The sequence below is a fragment of the Schistocerca piceifrons genome, chromosome 8 (genome assembly GCF_021461385.2).
Source record: "Schistocerca piceifrons isolate TAMUIC-IGC-003096 chromosome 8, iqSchPice1.1, whole genome shotgun sequence".
Classification (NCBI taxonomy): domain Eukaryota; kingdom Metazoa; phylum Arthropoda; class Insecta; order Orthoptera; family Acrididae; genus Schistocerca; species Schistocerca piceifrons.
The window spans coordinates 174,290,407-174,316,421 of NC_060145.1; the positions used below are offsets into that span (position 1 = coordinate 174,290,407).

Sequence of the window (26,015 nt, forward strand, 5' to 3'; positions counted from 1 at the left end):
GTATTAACCAATTACACTGGCCCCTCTCCTCACGTTCGGTCTGTGAATCGATTCGTCAGTATTTGATGTGGTTTACGAAATATATCCAGCGGTGATGTCAGGTGAGTCACCCTGTATACGCCTCCTAAGGAGTCCTAATTTCTCGTATCTTATTTTCGTGGTACTTACGCGCAATGTATGTTCGTGGCAGTAGAATCGTTCTTCAGTCAGCTTCACATGCCGCTTCTCTAAAAATTTCTCAATAGTGTTTCTCGAAAAGAACGTTTCCTTCCCTCCAGGGATTCGCTTTTGAGTTCCCGAAGCATCTCCGTAACACTTACGTCGTGTTCGAACCTAACAGACCGCCTCTGAATTGGATCGATATCTTCCTTTAATATGACCTGGTACGGATCCCAAACACTCGAGCAGCACTCAAGAATAGGTTGCTATATCGTCCTATAGGCGGTCTCCTTTACAGGTGAACCACTCTTTGCTAAAATTCTACCAAAAGCCCGAAGTCGACTATTCGCCTTCCTTAGCACAGTTCTCACATGCTCCTTCCACATCATATTGCTTTTCAACGCTATACATAGATTTTTAAACGACTTGACTGTGTTAAGCAGGACACTGAAATGAAATGATCGTATGGCATTGTTGGCCGGGAGGTCCCATGCGGGGAAGTTCGGCCGCCGTATTGCAAGTCCTTTTTAGTTGACGCCACATCGGCGACTTGCGAGTCAATGAAGATGAAATGATGATGAACACACAACACCCAGTCATCACGAGGCAATGAAAAATCGCTGACCCCGCCGGTAATCGAACCCGGGACCCCGTGCACGGGAAGCGAGAACGCTACCGCAAGACCACGAACTGCGGACAAGCAGGACACTAATAATACTGTATCCGAACATTACAGTTTTGGACTTCCTACTCATCACCATAACTTACATTTTTCCACATTTAGGGCTAGCTGCCATTCTAAGTCGTCTTGTATCTTCCTACAGCCATCACTCAACTTCGACGCCTTACCGTACACCACGGTATCCTCCATGTCCTGTTAAATTTTTGCACGCTCTTACGGAAACGCCCTGTATAATTCAGAAACTTGTGATCTTAAACGGAAGGCAATCTTTTCAAAAATTTTATTCACCTATAAACGGTGGCCAGGACAATTTTTTTCCTGTTGTGACCATTTGCTTTAAAGTTAAGATTTAAAGTTAACTTTTAAGCTCTTAGTACTGGTTGGGTTAAAGTGAAGCATAAAGTATGCTCTTGTGACAGTTATTTAAGTTTAAAATTTTAAAATTTAAGGTCTTATCTGTTAAGTCCCTCTAAGCTTCATGTGTCAAATGTCAAGTTTTTTTGCTCTAAAGAGTGGTTGCTTCTAGCCAATACATTGATTATTTGTTCATACTAAACTTGTTGGTTAAGAAAGGTAAACGTAGACCTGAGAGTATAAAATATTAATTACAATTTAGTGTGTTTAAAGGAAACTAAATTGTTTAAGAAGTACTGCTGGAAGGTACTCCACGCGCTGTCGCGTGTCTAGACCCGTAAAAAAAGCCGAACGCTTGATGCCAATTTCTTGCATTATTTCAGTGGCACTAAAGTATAATTCTGTAAAAAAAATTATTTTCGTCTAATAATTAACAAACAATTTATAGGCAGACGAGGAAGTCTGCAGTCACAGCATATCCCATCTGCTCCAGTGCCTGCAAGATCGCGTTTAATTCTGCATCGAAAACGGTAAAGACGTGAGGCAATCGGAACTTGAGGACATGATCAGGGAGGAGCTGGTTTCGTTACGTGCCACACACTAAAATATGTTCTATTTCACTATAAGTTAAGTTCTTGATCGTAAGTGCAAGCATATTTGTAAATATTTAATTTTCTCTGAAAGTTTATTACACTGGAACATTTTTAGTATTTTTTATAAATTAAGTCCAGTGAATTTTGGTTTTAATTAGAATCAGCCTAAGAACTTATTCTGCTTCCGTACGTATATATGTCTTTTTGAATAACGCCTGATAGTTGTTGAAGCTGGTGCTGGGTTATCGTTGTCTTATCTTGACTGTAGATATTGTAATATGTGATTCTCTTAGGCTGTGGCGTCGTCGATTATGCAGATATCGACATAAATCGTACTTAGTGTGGCGGAGTATGCTAGATCTTATGTTGTTTTATTTAAATAACACGGCAACGTAGCTTCAATTCAGTTACTATACTCTGGTCACTTGTAAGAACACAGATTAAGAGACAACGCCCGGCTTCAAGAAGACACAGCTCTTTTAAATTTAATTTAATTAGTTTATAGTTACTGAGTGCGATACCAATGAACAACAGCCTGTGTCGACGTAGCTATCTAGCCTGCACTGTTGATTCTGATTTCTAATTATGGGTTTGCAAAGTTTATTGTCTGTCCTACATTTTTGTTCTTTAGATAGGCCAATAAATATTCATTAACAAGTCATGAAAAAGTTCCAGTTAATTCTAAGTTAACGTCCGAGCAGAGATTCTAACAGTCTATAGTACGGGAATTTTGTTAATTTTTGTATATATTTACACTAAAATGTAGTTAATTTCACCTTTTCTTTGCTCTTGATAATTCCATTTAACGTGAAATATCACAAATCGTCAGTTCTAATAAGTAAAGAATCTGTCTATCTCTCTCTCTCTCTCTCTCTCTTTAAAAAATCAAAATCTCTGAAACTGTATCTTTGGATGATGAAAATTACGCCGACATAGGGCAGGTAATACTTTTGTTAAATGATCGGTACACTTCTTAAATTAACTTGGTATATTTTTAATATTTCCTTCTAAACAACCCACAATATTATCAATCGCAACAACCGTAATGACTTCACTCGCAGGACATGAATCGGAAGAGGAATCGGAATAGTGATCGGAATAGTAATGAGCTAACAATGATGGTTACGTGCGTGTATAGGCAAAAACAAACTATGGTACTACTGCTTTGTTAATCATACCAGTTTGTGAAAGAGCTTTAGATCGGCGTTAGCAGAGGCGCCACTGCGGACTGGTTACTGTGCTTATGCACGCAGCGAAGGATGCACTGATGCAACTTGAGTGATGGAAATTGTTTTCACTATGGATGTTTGAGTGAATGGTACATTCCCCACTTGTAGGGTTTACTGGGCAACGCCTAACCTTGGTGACTGCTGTGTTATGCTGGCTTAAAATTTTGAATTACAGAGGTAGACAGAAACTGTAATAACTCTTTTATAGGCAGTTAGTATGAGAACTTGGTTTGAGAATTTATTGTATGCATTTGCGTTAAGCAATTTGTTGTTCGTAATTAATTTAATAAAAAATGTGGCTCGCGTGGGTTTTAAGGCATTGCTATGCCGCTCATGTTACTTAATTTATAAAGAATATTTTAAGCTGTTTCACTGACACAGATGCTTAAGGTTTACCTCCGAGATAGGAGTGACCTTTTAAAATATTGTATACATAATATTCCTGAGGATGGTAGGGATTTGGACTGTGAGATCATATCTTGACCATGATAGAATGCAATCTGGTCAGCAAGAATCATATGAATATGAATACATCCAACAAGTTAAGATGACTACTAAACTATCTATCGTCAGTTATTGTGCCATAACATTGTTTATTTTATTTGCTGATATTGTAATACTTTAAATAATACATATTAAGTAGTAATTCTGTATTTACTTACTTACTTAGTAATCGATAACACTAACAACTCTGTGTGACATCGGTCGCTATCATCCAGACCAGATGACGGATGATCATTCACTCCAAGGCATTTCCTACACAGCTCGTTAAGGCGACGCTCCAGTAACTACTGGGACACGTTGGGTCCTTTTCTCTTCCTCTACGAGTTCGTAAATTGCCCTGTGTGCCCTGCCGAATTAAAAAATCCTAAGAGATTTTCCTTAGATGCCTGTCCGCCCTGTCGATTTAAAACACCGTAAGCGGATTTCCTTAGGTGCTGTTTGCTAGTTTCGCAGCACGATGTATCGTCATATTTTACTAAGATGGTATCTGTTCTTTCGGACATGTCCGAAAGAAAAGATACCATCGGTGACCAAGCAGCTCGTTAGAATGAAATTACAATGAAATGGACGCCCTTAGCTGCTTACAGGCGTTGACATACGTCAACGGGGACAGATGAAAATGTGTGCCCCGACCGGGACCCAGGGTCTCCTTCTTACATGGCAGACGCTCTATGCATATGAGCCACCGAGGACACAGAGGATAGCGCGACTGCAGGGATTTATCTCTGGCACGCCTCCCGCGAAACCCACACTCTCAATGTATTGTCCCGCACTGTCCGCATCTCGTGGTCGTGCGGTAGCGTTCTCACTTTCCGCGCGCGGGTTTCCGGGTTCGATTCCCGGCGGGGTCAGGGATTTTCTCTGCCTCGTGATGACTGGGTGTTGTGTGATGTCCTTAGGTAGTTAGGCTTAAGTAGTTCTAAGTTATAGGGGACTGATGACCATAGATGTTAAGTCCCATAGTGCTCAGAGCCATTTGAACCATTTTTGTCCCGCACTACATTCGTACTGCCCCCGCCCATTATACTCATTACTCGCAGCGCGTTGCCGATTCCCGCAAGAGTTCGGGCAGTGTTTGTGCATTCGCACAGAAGAAGAAGATGGTCAAGTGGCCGGTGAGCCTTAACTATATATATGTATCGTATTTGGTCGTGATGGGGCGCAGTATAACTGCTATACTGGAGATAGGAGGGTGTTATAGGAAATTAAGGAACGATCGGTCGCGAAATGGAAACCACAGTGAAAGTCCGATGAAGTTTTGCACAGGTGTGTTGGGCAGTGTATCTAGTATGCCCGTCGATCGCGTTACGTCTTTCTTTTTAGTTTTGAGAGATACCTAGAACAATGTCTCCCGCCAAGTACGGGGGTCTGGTGAGAAATTTCGCCTGAAGCTATGCAGCCGACATTACATAACTGTCGTGCGTTTTCTTCTTCAAGACAATTCTCAGCTGCTTTCTGCAGGGGCAATGAAGAGGCTCATGCATTGTTTTCAATTGGAAATGTTTGATTACCCATAATACAGGCCGTAATTGTCTCCTTCTGAGTTTCGTCTCTGCTCACATGAACCGCTGGCTATGAAGATAACATTTTGGCACAGACAACGAGCTGTAGGCCAGCGTAGAGAATTGGCGGAAAGCGCTGGTGGCTGCCTTCTATAACGAGGGTATTGGAAAGTTGGTACAACGCTACGACAAATGTCTAAGTCGGATCGGCAGATAAATAGCTGGAAGTTGTAGCTAACTGTTGTAAATAGAACAGTTTTGATTTTCACTGCGGTTTCCACTTCGCGACCTATCGTTCCTTACTTTCCGAGTAGCCCTCGTATTCGCAAAAGCGGTGGGCAACCCTTCGGGCACCTCGGACACGCGTGCAGCCTACGTGGCCCCTGCACGCACCAGGGTAACGAACTCGCCTAGTCGCAAAAGTGGATAGACACCAGACGGCGGTACCAGCGCTAGCAGAGGCCTCCACTTCCAAGGAACCAGAAAATAGTGCCGCGAGTATTCCGCCACCGGCCGTTGTAAAGGTCGGCGCTAGAGCTACAAAAGTCAGTTCTTCCGGCTTCTAGAGCCTCTCCTAGCCTAAGGGTGGGTGCTACAGACCATATCGTCTTAGAATGCTCTCGAAGTCCGTTGTAGGCACCGACGCCGCTGTATTCAGCATTAGTCGTTGTTTATCTTGGTGCAATCAGCCTGTATCCAGGATAGAAGTTTCTGTTCCTGTGTTGGTGTTAATCAGGACAGCTCCATCGAACGTAGAATATTTTCTATACAACTCTGTCTGTCTACGGAGATCCTAGTTGTGTTACTTTGTCAGACTCTTAAATCACCATACTGTCAGGTCTTCGTACCTGTGAGACGCTGCAATTGTGATTTTGTTATTATCGTCGAAGCAGACATTTCTCTCCGTGGTCAATAAACGTCCGTAAACTTTGTTCACTGTTTTCCCTGTATCGGTGTGTACGACACATCAGTGACAAGCTTCAGACAGTTCCGAATCCATCCCCAACGTCGGGAAAGGGAAGCTGTATGACTCAGAATTGTAGGATGTGAAGTCCATCTCACACATTACCATCGTCGCACGGTTGCGGTGGAACGCTGGGTCGTCGCTGGCAGTGACAGTAGACGTCGTACAATGCACTGCTGTTGTAGGTAATCGACTTGTCTCTACCAGATATCCACCTGTGGTTTCCCATACATTCATAGAACAATTGCAAGACATAGGCCAGAAACGAGTGACATGAAGTTTTCTTGCCCTCCTTGATTATGTGTCGAGGCTTAGCTCTCGCTGCTCAAAAGACGGCGAGTTTGTCTGCTGTTGGGTGGCATTTAAACCTCCGCAGAGCTGTACTCCTGATTGAGAATTCTGAGCGGTATGCATCAATCCACAAAGTTACAGGCTGTCTTCTAAGATGACCTGAGGACTTCAGGGTGGATAATTCGGCGGCAGCGTTGATCCCTTGTGTGATTTAGTCCACCCATTCCTGGATTCTTCCTCGGTTGTCAAACGTAGCCAGTTGACTGAACAGCGACTAGTTAGCTCTCATGATCATCCATCTTGGCGGCTTCTATTCATGGTTTTCTACATCTGGCAGGTGAATCCGGAGTGGGAAGTGGTTAGTGGGCTGAAGATCATCAGTAACTTCCCAGTCAGCAAAATATGCGAGAGCTGGGAAACAGAGAGAGAAATCAGTGGCTGAGAAGACCCAGTAACAATGCTTAAATGAGTGGGATTGCCTATATTGTAAATGCACAGCTACAGGAACAGTATGGGGCTCTCTAAACCTTGACGCTTGGAGCACGTAGAGAGAGAGCCCCATAATATACCATGAGCACTGAAGAATGCCAGTAGAAGAAATGGTATTGGGAGTTGTACTGTAAGATCAATGAGAGCCTCGGAATCAATCCCTTACTGTGATGGTAAATACAGAGAGGTTATAGTGATCCTTTGATCCACGAGAACTTAATCGGCTACTACCTTCAGGGCAGTAAAACAGGAATAGAGCGAGGACTAGTTGGTACAACACAGCTACCCCTCCCTTCGCCCTTTGCCCTTGGGGTGGAGGGTATAGCCCCGTAGCACAGGAGCTTCGGTAGGTATAAAGGTGTTTCTTGTAAACAAAAGCAAAATGACATTTCTGCTCTAGGAGTTTCAGTTCCTCCACATGCGTTCTGAACCTGTTGATGTAGGACTATATGATGGGAGCCATTTATCGGTCACGTTTTCCCTTCACCCTTGCTCTCCAGTGGAATGGGGATCCTGAAACGGTTGGAGGCCTAGTATGGGGGCAAGACGGTTGCTCCAGTCAGACTTCACATTCCATTGTCTCCAAAGCAGAATCATTGGAACCGTCAGATAAGATGAGATGTACGTGATCTGACGGTTTACGAGGTGCTTTCTTCTGTTGTTGCCGCTTCCGATTTGATCTGTTTGTCAGATGAGGCCTCTCAAGAGCGTACGTGGCAGTGATAGAGCCGTAGTGGCAGTGCTGGCCTATCAAAGGAGTCTGCCTATTGAGGTGATGGAAGTCTTACAAGGTCGGCTACTGTCAGTTTTTGTAATGTTCTGGGCGATGCTATACGTTGACGTACTGCAGGCGCTAGCAACATTCGTTTGTGTTGAGACATCGGCTTTTTGAATAGGCTTTATAAGTGTGAACGAATGAAGTAGTGAAACTAGGCATTTGCATAGTCTTATAGAGCTTTCTCTTCTCACCATACGGAACACGCTTCGTCGTGTTTAGCTCCTATATCTTCCTTTCTTCAAGATAGATGCTGCAGTCTCTACTCCAGTCAGGGTGATCCGCAGAATAATTAAAGCACTTTTGAAGAAATCAACAAATGACCCCTCACATTTACCCCAAGTTACTTCTACCTTACAAGCTAGAGTGTTGTACCCAAAGCGCTGCTATTTAAAACAACGCTTTGGGTTGTGGGCTTAGGCGTGCGCGTTTAAGCGATAGAAACCTGCCATGATATGCCCCATCGGTGTTATGCTACTGAATGCAACAATAAAGGTGTCTGATTTGGCAGTTCACCATCTATCCATTTAATTATACGTTGCACATCAGTAACACCTTCCTGAGTCCACTCATCTTTGAATTCCTCTACATCTACATCTACATCGATACTCCGCAAGCCACCCAACGGTGTGTGGCGGAGGGCACTTTACGTGCCACTGTCATTACCTCCCTTTCCTGTTCCAGTCGCGTATGGTTCGCGGGAAGAACGACTGTCTGAAAGCCTCCGTGCGCGCTCTAATCTCTCTAATTTTACATTCGTGATCTCCTCGGGAAGTATAAGTAGGGGGAAGCAATATATTCGATACCTCATCCAGAAACGCACCCTCTCGAAACCTGGCGAGCAAGCTACACCGCGATGCAGAGCGCCTCTCTTGCAGAGTCTGCCACTTGAGTTTATTAAACATCTCCGTAACGCTATCACGGTTACCAAATAACCCAGTGACGAAACGCGCCGCTCTTCTTTGGATCTTCTCTATCTCCTCCGTCAACCCGACCTGGTACGGATCCCACACTGATGAGCAATACTCAAGTATAGGTCGAACGAGTGTTTTGTAAGCCACCTCCTTTGTTGATGGACTACATTTTCTAAGCACTCTCCCAATGAATCTCAACCTGGTACCCGCCTTACCAACAATTAGTTTTATATGATCATTCCACTTCAAATCGTTCCGTACGCATACTCCCAGATATTTTACAGAAGTAACTGCTACCAGTGTTTGTTCCGCTATCATATAATCATACAATAAGGGATCCTTCTTTCTATGTATTCGCAATACATTACATTTGTCTATGTTAAGGGTCAGTTGCCACTCCCTGCACCAAGTGCCTATCCGCTGCAGATCTTGCTGTATTTCGCTACAATTTTCTAATGCAGCAACTTCTCTGTATACTACAGCATCATCCGCGAAAAGCCGCATGGAACTTCCGACACTATCTACTAAGTCATTTATATATATTGTGAAAAGCAATGGTCCCATTTGGGAATATCTAATACCTCCGCACAACACAACACTGTTGCTCTAGTTCAAGGTAGCGTGTAGCTCTGTTTCGGCTGGATGTTTCCCGAGGCATTTAACTGCCTGGAGATTCGTTGCTTGTTGAAAGCGGAACGTTACAACAAAAAGTGTCGCAATCGCTTTACAGATTTTAAAGTGACAGTAATGCCTTCTAAGCCCTTTTGAATGTAGAAAGGTGAAAATTCCTCATAGCAGCTCTATTTCCTTTTACCTATTAGGAACACACTGTGTAACAGTATGTGCTCTATTACTATAAACGAAAGTACATTGATTAATTCCTGCGTCAGTAGGACTGATTATACGAGACCTTTAGTTACTATCCTCCAGCGCTAGACCCATTTAGATGGGAGCTGACGAGGATCGATTCGACGATTCCCTCTAGGTCTCACTAGCAGCTACAGAAATAAGCTCCCCTGTATACCTGGGTATGCTTTACACAACTGAGGTGTGGCAGGTTGCCGAGAAGTTGTCCACCAACAACTGTTCCGCCTCAATAACAATGAGTCTGATCAGCGCGCTGAGACTGAGGTTTTGGTATAGAGGTTTTTAGCATCATCATGCATCGGGCCGTTAAGTCAAGATTCCCATTCCCGCGACACGTAACGTTCCACTGCAGCGCCGCACGGTGGTCGCTGAAGCATGCCCAGAGTTTGCATTGACAGAAGAGGGGCAGCGGTTACCAGTCCCCAGCTCAGGAACCCGGAGGTCGCCAAGCCCACACCCAGCAAACGAATTATGAGCTCTCTGAGGTGCTCACAAATTAGAGCAACCCAGGGGTTAACATGTAGGACTTCATCGAATATGCCATCCCTCGCAGTAGTTTTCATTTTTGGAAACAAATATTTTGTGATTAACTCTATTCTTTGTAGGCGTGTTCTGGAGATTGCCACTCCAGGAATTAGTTGATGCTGATCGGTACCAACAAATAAATGAGCCGTGTAGCACTTCTTTTATACATTAAAAATAATTTATTTGCAGAACAGTATTATGCACTACGGACGAATCGAACGAAGCTGCACAGTTTTAAACAGATTGTCGTCTCATACAGGAGGATGGAGGCTCCAATTTCCTTCCTGGTTTAGGTTTTCGGTTGTTTTCATACATTACCTCAGGCAAATGTTGGCAAAACATCCTATCTAAGCTACACCTCTAGGTACACTATGTTGCCAAAGGTATCTGTATACTCCGGTGTAATGCAGAACTGACAACTAGGTATCACGAGAGGCGGAACCGACGGTATAAAAGGAGCAAGGGGTACTGTGTTGTCAGTAGAGTTGTGGCAGAATGGGCCCTTAAGGAGAGGTCAGTTACTTCGAAAGTGGGATAGTCACCAGGTGTCATCTGGGTAACATATCCACCAAGGATATTTCACCTCTTCTAAAGCTGCGCAAGTTGACTACTCGTGAGGTAATAATGAAGTGGGAAAGCGAAGGAACAACCACAGCAAGACGAAGAGAACCTCATGTGTTGACGGATAGGGACTACCGAGCACTGCAGAGAGTGACTGAAAAATATGACAAGAAATCAGCGGAAGGAATCACTCGTGATTTCCATACTGCTACTAACAGTCCAGCTAGCACAGTGATTGCACGTAGGGAGTTAAAAAGAATGGGATTCAGTGGTCGATCAGCTCCTCATAAGCCTCATATTTCAATACTAAACGAAGCATAAGGTGGTGTCATGAGTGACGCCACTGGACAGGGGATGACTGGAAAGGACTGATTTGGAGCGATGACTCACGGTATACCCTGTATAAATCCGATGGAAGGATCTGGGTTTGACGTATTCTTGCAAAACGTTACCTGCTATAATGTTTAGTGTGAACAGTGAAGTACTGAGGAGGTGGTGTTACAGTATCGGGGTGTTTTCCGTGGTTAGGTTGTGGTCCCCTTATTGCGCTTAAGAAAAAGCTAAATGCAGAATGATATGAACGCAATTTTCCTCATTGTGTGCTAAGTACAGTAGAGGAGCCGTTGGAAGACGATGACTGATTGAATTAGGATGACAGGGCACCTTGCCATAAAGCAGCACCTTTACGAAATTGGTTTGTGGGCCATAACATTCATGAAATGAAGTGGCCTGTTCAGTCGCGAAGTGAACCCAGTGGGACATTTTTTGTTTTGAGTTAAAACGTCGACATCGCTCCAGACACCAGCTTCCAACACGTCTTCCCTGGTTTCGGCTCTTCAGGAAAAAGGGTGCACCTCCTCCACAGACATTCGACAACTTCATTAAAACTGTTTGCACAAGAGTGCAAGGCGTCGTAAAGGCGGAGGGTGGTTATTGTGCGCCTATAGGTGTCCGGATACTTTTGAGCAGACAGCGTATGTGAGTGCCTGTGTATACGATTATAATTTTTCGTTCCTAAGTTGTGATACTACGTTGTATCTAATATCCATGGATGAATAAAATAACCGAAACTACTAGTGCTGTAGTACTACCACTACAGTGTCTGCAGCTAGAGGACGGAAAAGCTGAAACTACAAAGACGAGAGAAAAGATCCCAGCAAATATTTGAATTTAACATTTCCTTTGGTTATTCAGGCAACGACGAAGGGCAACAAGATGTCACCTCTCCGGTGACACAGTGACACTGGCAACCCAAATGATATCATGTAACGGTTGTAGATGAAATGTCTTCGCGGTGCGAGGTGGTTATCGTCGCCGTTGGCGGCGCAGTGTTGCTGTGTACAAGTCTTTGAAAGCAATAGACATTGACTTTGCTGGCCAATTCAATAAGCAGCAGCTTATTGGTGGTCCAAGTGTCTTTTGTGGACGAAGAATGTAGTTCACGTGTGATGTATCAGCTGTCTATGGAGGCAGTACGTGGTTGACCTTGGCTGTTGTATGGCATAGCCATGCAGGTTATGGTGGCCTTGAAGCTTTCCCTGATGCAAACATTTTGGCCTGGAAGACGTGGAGTATAGCGGAGATTACAGGCCTACCAGCTAAGGTTCCCTATGGTACATTGTTCCAGACAAGCCCTTTACTTTGTTTACAAGAAGAAAGAAGAAGTTGAATGCTGACGAATACCCCTGTATTTGGGCCAAAGTAGGCAATAACAACTGTGTGTCGTATTATAGACAGTAAAAATTACTTATCTCCTTTCCTAATTCCCTATCTTTCCAAAAAGAAAAAAAATACTTTGACTTATGTGCGCTTTTAGCGCATGGTTACGCGCTAGCCGTAGTGTGACTTTGAGGCAGCTGATGTGTTTTGTGAGGGAATCACTGCACTGAGCGAACTGAAACAGATTGACAGATTGCACGAGAAGCGTAGACGGTGATAGAAGTTTTGGACAACATAGAGGGTAGGATCATTTGGAACGTTCTTTCATTCGGGGGGGGGGGGGGGGGGGGACGAGAGTCATCTGGAATTTTTTGAAAAAAAAAAAAACAAAGAAAGTTCGCCATTTGTCTGTTAATTATTCATATATTTTACACGATCGTAATTTCGGCTTTGCAGTCCTTCTCAAGTGCGTTTTGAAATGGCCAGATATTTTAACATTCCAACATGCACTGAAGTATGGATATAAAGCCGAAATCATGAGTGTTCGAAATAAATGAACAGTTAACAGCTAAATGACGGAAATTTCTTCCAAAATATTGGGATACTATTTGGGGGCAGCAGTAGCCCAGCCCCTAGCGTAAGGCATCAGTGGCAAGGCGTGTAGCTTACGGCTCATTATTGAATGTCGATGCTATTGTTCCAAGTTAGTCGTTCTGGAGGTGACAGGCAACCCTTGTTTACACAGGCCGTCGCGGAAGAGAAACAAAGGCGGCCGCCGAAGCCTCGCGAACACCTGAGCGCAGCACAATGGACCTGTTCACCCAGCACTGTTTTCTGCCGAGCACATTGTCCCGGGAAGTCGTAAATGCCGAATTATTTACCTTCGAGCAGCTTTTGTAAGGTGGCCTGCTGCCTCGCGCACCAAACAATACTTCTCGTGATTCCGGCAAAACCTCTGCTGCTCTATCCTAGTTCACTTGTTCGATTCACCTTCCAGATATGTAACTCGCGGAAACTATTGTACAGCTCACAGTGGAGGTCTTCAAGGGAAAGAACAATTCTATCTCCACCGGAACTACGTTTTTCCCAACCACAAGAGTTATCTGCATCCGAAAATATTAAAATATTACGAACCACTTTAAACCATTGTGTGTGGTGGAATTCTCGACGGTAGGCTTGGGCCTGACCCTAGCAATTTAAATTCCATAGAATGGGAATGTCGATGTCGATGCAAATGCAAGTGAGTGACATTGTAGGCTAGGATATCCACTGGGTGAGTTCAGCTGAATGTCGGAAGGCAATTTCTTTCTATACGCACATTGCTTTCCTTGCAGGTATGCGACAGTTGTGTCGTGCGTGCTTTTTGTAGTGTAAGGGAATGTAATGGATACGTGTATATTGTAGTCTTATGTTTGTATTTTGCGATGATGATGAGGGAAGGGAGAGGTTGAAACTCAGTGCTGGCACATACCCTTCTTCTTTCGAATAGCACCAAGGGGAACGCCCAGCCTGATGTCCCCATCATACGGATGGATCACAATCAACAGCGTCACATGTCGCTTCGTGACACGCTGCACAGAGGTCTGGAATCTGATCCAGGACATTGGCTCCAAGACTGTTAATCAGGAGCTTTACACACCACCTCCTCCCCCTTACTGGCCAAATACAGACAGCAAAAATTTCATCGACCACCAGGATTCCAACCGAATTACCTTTGAGGCGAGCACCACCACACAAGCACACGTTAGTGACCTCGTCTACGGTGGCGGGTGTAGAGTGATGATTAGAAATGAGGTCCGTCTACATCTACAACTGCATCTACATCTGCGCTCTTCAACTCACTGTGAATTACATGGCAGAATGTTGGTCCCATTGTACCAATTATTAGGGCTTTTACCCGTTCCGTTAACGTATGGAGCGCAGGAAGAATGATTGATTCAGGGCTTCGGTGTTTGCTGTGATTAATATAATACTGATTTCACGATCTACACGGGATCGATATTTGGGCGAGAAGGGGGGGGGGGGGACTAGTATGTTCCTAATCATATTTAGAGTCAGTTCTTCAAATTTTGTTACTAGACATTTTCGGGATAGTTTCCTTCTATCTTCAGGAATTTGCAAGGTCACTTGTTTCAATACTTCTGTGACTCTCCCTGTGACTCTCCCTGTGAGTCACACAAACGTGTGACCATTCATACTGCACTAGCCTGTACACATTCAGCATCATCCGTTAGTCCTATATGGTACGATCTCGCACATTTTAGCAATTTTCTGGGATAGAATGAATAGTAAATTGCAAACAAGCTCCTTCGTAGAGTGATTGCATTTCCCTAGTATTTTGGCCAGCCGATGTGGCCGAGCAATTCTAGGCGCTTCAGTCTGGAACCGCGCAACCGCTACGGTCGCAGGTTCGAATCCTGCCTCGGGCATGGATGTGTGTGATGTCCTTAGGTTAGTTAGGTTTAAGGAGTTCTAAGTTCTAGAGGACTGATGACCTCAGATGTTAAGTTCTGTAGTGACCAGAACCATTTGAACCAAGTATTTTACCAATAAACTTAAGTCTACCACGACACAGACTGCATTATGCCACAAATAAACACATTATCCAGCTCATTTTTTTCTCCAACGATTCCTTGCCCGAGAAAGGCAAAGGTTACGAGTTCGAGTCTCGGTCTGGAACACAGCTTTAATCTGCCAGGAAGTTACAGTTTTTAAATTGTTTTACAAGTTATAGGTGGTTCAAAGTATAAGTTTCCAGCTATACACCTAGGGAAAAATAGTAAAAAGAGCAACGGTGGCTTTTTCTCGCATTCGAGCCTTTTTAAGAATCTTGAAGACAGAGCGTTTTATGCTGGAAGTCGCTGCGCCCTTCCAGGAACAAACATTAGGGTATCTTACGTTCTCTTGTGTGATGAAGGTTATCCATTTAAGACTTACTTAATGAGATCATACCCAGTGTCAAAGCATGGGCCAAAGCAAACAATTTTCAACAAGTGCATTTCCAAGGTTCTACAAGTGCTAGAATGTGCGTTTGGAATAATGACTGGTAAATGGACATTGATCTAAAGAAGTACTGAAATTGAAAAGCTTGATGGCTCTGACATTGTCAAACGTATATGATCTTTACGCAGCGTCATATTTGATAAGGAGGGGGAAGAACCAGCAGCGCCATTTACTTGCCAGCTAACACAGTTGACAAGAAGATGTGCATCTATCGGCGAGAAACTTAGTGTCAGTGCAGCTTATTCCATCCGAGATAAATTTATTACGTTCTTTTTTTTTTTTTTTTTTTTTTTTTGCTGAGAGAAAATGCACACATGAAAGCGGCTTGAGTATTTCACAGAATACTAGTTATATAGAGTGAAGGTATTGTTGAAGGTGGTGTTCTCATTTTTGTTTTTAAATACAGCTATTAGAACGTATACAGTATTTCAAGTATTATTTGTACTAGTTTCCAGTAAACATGTGGCACATATTAATTAAATCTGATGGCACAATATTATGTCCCGTTACGGTTAACGCTTCCACTTCTATATTCACGTCCTCTGCAACTTTCAACGATAATTTGCTCTGTAAGTCGCGGTGGTGATACTTCTTGTTCTCCATACCCCACAGTTGCTTGCTCTCATTCGCAGTACTTATAAGATTACAGTTGGTAATTAAGTAAAAAGCAAAGCCAGACACAAGCATCAACAAGTTCTCCCTTGCGGAGACTAAACCGGACTAACTCCAGTTCACTGGAATCCGTCTGTCAGCCAGCCTCGTGCGATAGTACGCGGCCAACTTATTTGTGTGCAGTGGACGCGGGCGAGCGCCGCTACAGGTCTTGGGAATACTAGGTCGCATGCGTTCACAGTGGCACCGACAACGGTCGTCAGGCTATGTTGACAAAGGTCGCCCAATAACATCGGCCGACAACTTGGTCACAGTGTGCCCGATATCCGTCTGTTTTTGGCGTAGTCAGGAAGGTTACGTTAGGTTACGTTAGAATCTATTCTACGTACGAAGTAGGTTATATTTTAACCTCCTAAAGCTACCACGACGCCTCTGAGCTTGGAGCCGGCCGGAGTGGCCGTGTGGTTCTAGGCGCTACAGTCTGGAGCCGCGAGACCGCTACGGTCGCAAGTTCGAATCCTGCCTCGGGCATGGATGTGTGTGATGTCCCTAGGTTAGTTAGGTTTAAGTAGTTCTAAGTTCTAGGGGACTGATGACCTCAGAAGTTGAGTTCCATAGTGCTCAGAGCCATTTGAATCATCTGAGCTTGGAAATGAGAACTGCATTCCGCCTTTTGCTCTCGAAAAGACACTAGATCTTTGCGAACGACCTATATCTGTGTCGAAAAGAACGTGACGGGTCCTGCACACTATGTCCTCAGTCGTCAGCGTAGCCATACAAGTTTTACGAAATTATGTTTTGCTGTATTTGTTTGAAGTTGTGTAGCTATACGCCAGTTAACCATCAGTGCTGTCATTCAGCGTACGTGTGAAAGATTTAAGCTTCAAGTTTAGAATGAGACTCTGAACACCTACACCACTGAAAAACAGAAACACACACAACACATTTGCAAACCATTTCATGCAGAAGAATCACAACACAACTGGCATAAGAACACCAGAAAGCAGTAACAACGATTTGTAGACAGCTAATGCCCACCTGCTACAACCCAAAAAATATCCACTGCAGTATAACCATAAGATACGCCACCCTTCTCACTTGAACAATTTATTTTTGGTACGTTACAAATTTCGTCTAAAATTTCCGATAAAGAAATGATTCAAATGGTTCTGAGCACTATGCGACTTAACTTCTGAGGTCATCAGTCGCCTAGAACTTAGAACTAATTAAACCTAACTAACCTAAGGACATCACACACATCCATGCCCCAGGCAGGATTCGAACCTGCGACCGTAGCAGTCGCGCTGTTCCAGACTGTAGCGCCTAGAACCGCACGGCCACTGTGGCCGGCCTCCGATAAAAAATTAGCCTACTTGTGGTTTCTAATAAACCTGCATTTTTAGTTCTTACTTTCGAAACTTACGATAGTTTTCATCCTCAGGATGGCACAAACTCACTCTTTCTTGGACTAAACTTATCAGTTTCTTGCACGATTGTCGTCCAAAGCCTCTATTTTCGATTTACTAGATAGGGTACAGTGTGACCGCGCACGTAATGGCGTATTTATTTGAAAAGACCGGCCAGTGTCGGTCGTCGTCGGAGTACAACGGTATCGGTGCCACTTGTGACCGCAGCCTAACTAGGACGAATATAGTTCCTGCGGACGCTGAGTCCGGCTGTCAGGCGGCGGCTGTGGGTGTAAGCGCGCGCTGGCAGACACTGGCGTGACTCACCTCAGCGGGTTGAGGATGGCGCGGTGCCTGTCGATGGCGATGGCGGTGAGCGTGAAGATGCTCACGTTGACGCTGAGCACCTGCACGAAGGGGCAGAAGGCGCACATGAAGTGCGGCAGGTTCCAGCGCTGCAGCAGCGCCGCCTGGAACTGCACCACAACACACCACTTGCTCACTCACTCACTCACTCTCTTCTTTTAAGGGGAGACATAAGGCAAGTGGGCTTAAAAAATTCGATTTTTAGATTTTAGCATATTTGAAATTCCTGGTCTTTCCTGCGTGAAACAGTTTTGGTTTTATATAAATACGACAATTTTTTCGTGAAATATGGTGGTTTTCCTGACTCTCTGTGCAGTCTGGGGACGGTGACAACAAGGCTTATGACCTGGTCTGTACAGAATAACCCTATGGTCCTAATGTCACAATTTCTAAATTAGAGTGCATTGGGGATGTCCAGAAGAGAATGGGGTCCAGGTTCAGAAGATTATTGAAAGAAAAGTCAAAAATAGTATTGGAAGATAGTAAGAAGATAGGTGGTAAACGTCGCCTGACAAATGTTGAAATAGATAGATTACAGAATTATTATGGCTTGGCCATAAGAAGAAATGTAGAGAATTTAGAAAACATGAAAAAAGTTGTATGGGCTATCTTTTTCCATAAGCTTTCCGCAAGTGAAAATCCAGTGCACGGTCTTTACCCGAATGATCCTGACACTTGGTGCAGTACAGGAGAAGTGCCAGATATGACCACAAACATTCTTTACCTGCATCAGTAATGAATAAAATTAAACCCATATTTAAAGACCTTTGTAAAGATACCTTCTTGAAGAAATGTATTCATGGGAAAACCCAAAATTTAAATGATTGCGTGAATTATGTCATTTGGAACCGGTTACCTAAAACTGTATTTGTTCAGCTTACAACCCTCAAATTTGGTGTATGTGATGGTATTTTACGCTTCAATGATGGAGTAATTAGAAAACTGGATGTTTTGGAATTATTTGGCATAAAATCTAGTTGAAATACTGCAGAATCCTTGGTGCAAATAGATAAAGAGAGAATCAGGAAAGCAGATATTGCTAATTTAAAATGCACAAAAGAAGCCAGAGAGAGAAGAAGAGGGACCAAGAGAAGAAAAGAAGATCAGCATGATTCTGATGATGCTCAGTATGGTGCAGGAAAATATTAGTGGTCAGTAATTCTCTATACTAGAATTGCAATATTGAACTTTAAATTGATATTTCTCAAAATTAATTTTTTTTACTTTCAGTTTCCATTATTTGATAAACTTACGGGGTTAGAAACATGAAATTTGGTCAGTTTGTACTGCAGATGATAATAAGGTATTACAAGTAAATTGAGAACCACCAAACAATCAGAAACTGTTTTATAATAATTAATGTACAAAAAAGTAAAATTTTACTAGTGAAAGAATAATTTTTTTTCTTAAAAACCATAAGAGGTATTATGTTCATTTTACTTGTAAATTGAGGCATATATATTATATATATGCAGTAAAAATTTCATTGTTTTATCACTTAAGGTGCTTTTGAAAAGTGAAAGTGTACCTATTGAAAGGGTAAAATAGCATTGGCAGAATAGCGATAAAAATTGCCTTCCGTCTCCCCGTTAGAAATAATCCGCAAATTCTTCTTAGTTCGCAGCACTGCTTGACATTAGCTCTGAACAGCCATACAAGCTGACTGAACAAAATACTAATCACCTCCTCAGAAGAGCATACTGATCGCTTTGGAAAGCTGTAAGTGGTGTGTAAGACCCTCCACACACACGGAGCGACAGAAACGAAACCCGTTAACGCCGGGAGTCTTTTCCTGTCTAGTTAAATAGGTTATCTCAGACGGCGCGATTGTAAAGTAACTCGCATAAAATCGTTTGCAACATGTTGCTAGCCACTTGGCAGTATTGGCATACTGGGTCTCCCAGGACACTTTTGATATCAAATTGATATGCAAAGTAATTAAACGGATTAATTAATATGGTCTGGGGAACGTTTTCGTAGGATTCCCCGGGTGATATCGTCGTTCTGGGAGGCACAATAGATCAACACACTCATGGATCTACACTTGGGGACCTTTTCCACCCCCACGCGCAGTTTGATCTTCCTCGGCACGATTGCATCTACCAACAGGATAATGCAACGTTTCACACAGCCTGCAGTGTATTACCGTGGTTCGAAGAGCATCAGAATGAGTTTATTGTTCTTCTCTGGCCACCAAATTCCTCGGCGACCGGGAAGTTCTCTCCATGGATCCTTAACGGTGTAACCTATTTCAGCTGCCCACGACGCTGGAATAGGCATGGCTCGACGTCCCAGTCTGTACCTTCTATAACCTCGCTGACTCTCTTCCTGCGCGCCTCGCATCGGTCCGGGCTGCAGAAGGTGGTTATTCGTTCTGTTGGAAGGCGGTCACATTAATGTGACTAGACAGTGTAAAAGTAACTCCGCTTTAAGGTGGAAGAAATTAACTGTGACAAATCACTATAGCACTGTTAGTCTCTCTTCAAACTGTTACGAATTGGGAAGCTGTCTGTCAAATCTTCTTAGCTGCTACAAATAGTCTGCAATTACTGTTTCTAAGGGTGCGTGGATGAATCCAGAATTTACTTCATTTTCTCATTGGCGTGTAACGGTAATATACGGTCACATCTTCCTCTGAGCATGAATGTCTACTTGAAATGCCGAGAGTGACAAGAAGATGTTCGGGTGTACTCTCTCTTCTGAAAGTACGCATACGACTACTGCAGTTCGTCGTTTCAAAGTAGGCCAGTTGCGAGTTTAGATCGTCTGCCTGTTGTGTTCCCTTCCAGTTGCTCTGTGTGCGAACTGTCTAACTGGTACCAAGCGAACATGTGAACCTGCATCACCGACTTAACGGCAGTGAAGCGATGTGTACGTTCTTACATTTGGGGAAAACTTTATTTTCCGAAGTAATTTTTGTAATTTCAGAAAAAGACTGCAACACTTGAATATTTGAATTCCATCATTTTAAAAAGGAAAATGCTGTGATGACAAAAGTCAGGGGATAGCGATGTGGACATATACAGGTTGCGGGAGTGTTGCGAACACAAGGTATAATAAGGCAGTCCACAGGCGGCGCTGTCATTTGTAATTAGGTGATTCAAATGAAAAGGCTTCTGTCATGACTATGGCCGCACGACTGGAATTAGCAGATTTTGAACGCGTATTGGTAATTGGAGCAAGACGCATGGGGCATTCAATTTAGGTAATAGTTAGGGAACTCAAAATTCCGAGATCCACAGTGTCAAAAGTGTGCCGACAACACTAAATTTCAGGCGTTGCTGATAGCACGACATTACCTGCATCGCGTCTCCTGGGTTCGTGGCCATATTGGTTGGACCATAGACGACTAGAAAACGGTGACCTGGTCAGATGAGTCCCAATTTCAGTTGGTAAGAGCTGATGGCAGGGTTAGACTGTGGCGCAGATTCCCCGAAGTTGTCAATGCGGTTCGTTGCAATCTGGTAGTGGTCACACAATGGTGTCGGCTGTGTTCACATGGAATGGACGGGGTCCTATAGTTATTTTCGGCTACTTGGAGACAACTTGGCAGCCATTTACGGACGTCATATTGCCAGACAACGATGGAATTTTTATCGATGACAATCTGCCATGCCACCGGATCGCAGTTCTTCGCCATTAGTCTGAGGAACATTCAGGACGATTAAAGCGAATGATTTGGTCATCCAGGTCGCCCGACGTGAAGCCTATCGAACATCTATGAGACAATTGAGAGGTCAACTCGTGCGCAAAATCCTGCACCGTCAACACTTTTCAATTATAGACGGCTGTAGAGGCAGCAATGCTCAATATTTCTGCAGGGGACTTCCGACAACTTGTTGAGTCCATGCCCCTCGAGCTGCTGCACTACACCGGGCGGGAAAAAGGAGGTTCGACAAGGTTTTAGGAGGAATCCCATGGCTTTTGTCATCTTAGTGTATGTTTAACGTCTATTACAGCGCTGGCTAGAGGTTAATATCTGGAAAGCGTTCCAAGCTACGAAATTCTCCACTGCTAGGCGAAGCAGGCAACCAAAGAGTTCCAGACTTAAGATTAGTCTTGCCTAAAAATCTCAACGGTTAATGAAAGGCACGTATTGTACTGTCGCATTAATATTAACAAATCAATAGCGGCGGATGGAAGGAGGGATGGAGTGGGGTTGACAGAGGAGAGAGGGAGGGATTCCGTAAGTTCAGCAAGTTCTGCCCAGGCGTCACTAATCCTACTTATGCGGCGTTGGCGAGCGTGTGTTGACCCCGAGAGTAAAAGCGGGGCCGCAGCATAACGGGAAAGTTCTGCACTCAACTATCTCTTTATTACACCGTGTACAACAAGGTGAAACGTAAAGACTGTTCTATACGCTTCCTCACATGCCCGGATCACTAAGTTATCAACGATTTTTCAAGCTTTAGAACCACACTACGTTCTAATTTGATTACATTACTCTGCTCAAATAAGTTACTCACTTCAATTAACCACAAGCACAACAAAATTACGTTGTGCAAAGAGCAGACACATAAAGAGAGGCCCGCATCTCGTGGTCGTGCGGTAGCGTTCTCGCTTCCCACGCCCGGGTTCCCGGGTTCGATTCCCGGCGGGGTCAGGGATTTTCTCTGCCTCGTGATGGCTGGGTGTTGTGTGCTGTCCTTAGGTTAGTTAGGTTTAAGTAGTTCTAAGTTCTAGGGGACTGATGACCATAGCTGTTAAGTCCCATAGTGCTCAGAGCCATAAAGAGAGACACACAATCAGTAGAGGACTGCAGAAGTAAATACGCAGCCTCGTTAGAGTAAGGTGCTTAAGCAGACCAACATATGAAGCGAAATTTGAATCAAGAAATTGTTACATAGCTATTTACAAAATTGATTAAAAATGCAAACTCATGAAATTAAATCATTACAACATTGCACTCAACAAATGATTCCAGTTGTGAAAAGAGCCAGCTACAAGCCTTGACTGAATGGCACCAGTCACCTGCGATCATCTTTACACAACAGTTTACAATCGTATGGGCAGGAATTTTTGAAACATACATCAAATAAAACTATTACCACACAAGAAATATTTCAATAAACCACTGAGTTACTATAACACGGAGATTACGAGAAAAGCCACTCGAGCTCTGCACTATATGTTACTTAACGAACAAATGGTAAATAATTAACATCACTTAAACGAGGTAAAACACATACACTGCCAGAACGTGCAGAGACTAGCACGAGCTTAAGAAAAGCTATCTATAAAACAAGTGAAATTTTCGAGCAAGCAGGCGAGTACAGTAATTAAAATTAAAACTTTAAATAGCCACACTAACTGTTAGGACCTCTCTTCTCCAACAAACTACGAGTAGGCAAAGTTGTGAATGAAATGAGCCAGAATTTGCTTTAAATCAATAATGAACAAATAAAGCTGCACGTGGCTTGCCACTGCTGCTTTGCAATTTGAAAGGAACAATCAAACTTTTCAAGACCAGCACGCTGCACAAGCACCGCAATACGGCTCGCTAGCATTACACGGAAGCACGTTGCTAACAGGTCATTACAATTAATACGATATTGCAGTGCCTGTACTGTGCCCAATAACGATGCAGAGTTCAAAAAATGGCTCTAAGCACTATGGGACCTAACATCTGAGATCATTAGTTCCCTAGATTTAGAACTACTTTAACTTAACTAACCTAAGGACATCACACCCATCCATGCCCGAGGCAGCAGCGCGGTTTCGGACTGAAGCACCTAGAACCTACGGCCACAGGGACCGGCGATACAGTGTTCCTTCAGACAGGCATGTATGTCTGAAGGAACAGGCCGTGCGATGATTAAGGCCATTATGAAATACGTTGTTTTCGCAGTTGCGAATGTAGACAATCATCAGCTTTGTAATGGAATGAAGACAATGAAACTTTGTGCCGACCGGGACTTGCACCCGGATTTTGTGCGTAGCACGAGCAGTCGTCTTACCATTAGGCTACCCGAGCACGACTCACACAGACACCCAAACTTCCATGTGCCGTTAACCATTTGTCTACTGCCTGTACTCGTACAACCAGTATGTATATTCCCGTGTAGGGAACTACATTTTAATTGAAAGTCGCTGACTGGTATCGGCGGATAAATACGACACTGCAGTGCCTGTCGTCATTCCCTTGTATAGCTGACTGTTGTTCACACTTGCAGTTGCAAAAACATTTCGTGTATTTCACAACGACCGTAGTCGCAGCAGTGGTTGTTCCTTTGGACATGCATGCAGAAGGAACACTGCATCCTAATTCGTGATAACACAGGCACTGCAACGCCTTATTTACTTGCCGACACCGGGTAAGCGACTTGCAAGTAAAACGTTGCCATGTACAAAAAAATTTAGGAAGTTTGTGGTAAGTCCTATGGGACCAAACTGCTGAGGTCATCGGTCCCTAAACTTACACACTACTTAACCTAATTTAAACTAACTTACGCTAAGGACAACACACACACACCCATGCTCGAGGGAGGACTCGAACCTCCGACGGAGGGAGCCGCGCGGACGCCTCAGGCCACGCGGCTACATCACGCGGCCCCCCAGTACAGGAATACGCATAATGGATATACAAGCACACGTTGTAGACAGGTGGTTGACGACATATAGAAGTTTGGGTCTGTCGTGAAGTCGTTCTGGGATAGCTTAATAGTAAGGCGACCTCTCGTGATAAGCGTAAAATCCGGTTTCGAGTCCCAGTCTGGCAAAAATTCTCAGTGTCATCATGCCGTTACACAGCTGATTGTCGTCCATCAGCGAATACATTCCATGCATTGCAATTAAAGCGTAATCCTGACGATATGAAGGGACAGCACCACTTTTAACCATATATATCACGGGAAGGGTACAAAATCATTTACATGTAAACTGATCTATGCACACCGTTTTCGAAATGCAATGCAGTAGAATCCATGAATCAGTTTGCCGTCCACTGTGAGTGCTCGACAACCGTGACGACAGGATTTAGCAGACAGCTCCATTTATCCAAACTGAATCCACCAAACTCCTTTCACTTCGGACGAATTCACCCACTTAAAACGAAAGCATTCAGACAGGCTAACACTTCAGCCAGCGCACAAGGCAGAGCGCACAGACAGACAGGTCCCCAACCCAGTACGCGTACCAGGTTCAACTACGACGGCACGACTTGCCTGCCTAATAGTGGGCAACGATACCATTCATCCACTAGGTGAAAGCAAATCTTTGGGATTGACTGCGGACCAACTCAATTACTATTACCTTGTCTCCAACTATCTTATGCGAGGTTTATGTTGAGGCCAGTATGATTGTTCTGTTATCTGTCCCAAATTCCGTATATATACTTTCTCAACAGTATTTCGCGAAAAGACTTTCCTCCAGCAATTTCAGTTAACGTAGCATTTCCGTAATACTCGCGTCTTGAACGAAGCTACCGGTAACAAAGCTGAATTTCTTCGATGCCCTCTTCTAATTCGCCCCGGTGGGGATCTCAAAATTCGAGCAGTACTCTCCAATTGGTCACACGAGTTTCTGTGCGTTGACCCCCTTGTACATGAGCCACAGTTTCCTAAAATTCTCCAAACAAACCGAAATCAACCACCTGTCTTCCCTACAACCGATCTTACGAACTCGTTATATTTCTTGTCACTTTGCAACGTCAGGCTTTCGTAATGAAGAGGAGAAGGTGTACTTGAAAAAGGCCGGACGATACGGGAAGATTTCAATTAGATTACATCATGGTCAGGCAGACATTTAGAAATCAGATACTGGATTGAAAGGTAGATATGTAAACTGAGATCACAGTTTAGTAGTTATGAAGAGTAGGTTCAAGTTTAGGGGACTAGCGAAGAAGAATGAATGTGCAAAGAAATGGGATACGGAAGCAGTAAGGAATGAAGAGAAATGCTCGAAGTTCTCTGAGGCTATTGATACCGCGATAAGGAATAGCTCCGCAGGCAGTTCAATTGAAGAGAAATGGACATCTCTAAAAAGGGCTATTAGTGTTGCTGGAAAGGAAAACATACGTGCAAAAAGGTAACTGCGAAGAAACCGTGGGTAACAGAAGAAATGCTTCAACTGATCCCTCGATGAAAGAAGGAGGTTCAAAAATGTTCAGTGAAATTCAGGGATGCAAAAAATACAAGTCGCTTAAGAATGAAATAAAGGAAGTGCAGGGAAGCTACGGTGGAATGGATGAATGAAAAATGTAAAGAGATGGAAAAGAAATGATGGTCGGGAGGATGCCTCAGCACACTGAAAAGTTCAACTTTCAGTGAAATGAAAAAGCAAGGGTGGTAACGTTAAGAGTGCAATGGTCATTCCATTGTTAAATGCAGATGCGAGAGTGGGTAGGTGTAAAGACTACACTGATGGCCTCTATGATGAGGAAGATTTGTTTGATGACGTAGTAGAAGAACAAAGAGGAGTCAGTATAGAAAAGGTAGGGGACCCAGTAATATAATCAGAATCTAAAAGCGCTTTGGAAGACTTAAAACCAAATAAGAAGAAGAGACAGATAATATTCCATTGGAATTTCTGTGTTAATAGAGGGAAACTGCCAATAAAACGA

General features: G+C 43.6%; 1 protein-coding gene across 1 annotated transcript in view; it reads right to left on the reverse strand.

The window, feature by feature from the left end:
* Window positions 1–17,412: 17,412 nt before the first annotated feature.
* LOC124712163 (neuropeptide Y receptor type 1-like) overlaps window positions 17,413–26,015 on the reverse strand; it is a 199,394-nt gene continuing 190,791 nt past the window's right edge. The window contains exon 4 of the mRNA XM_047242459.1: window positions 17,413–17,565. Within this exon, the coding sequence (XP_047098415.1) occupies window positions 17,413–17,565 (153 nt within the window). The remainder of the gene's footprint in view (window positions 17,566–26,015) is intronic.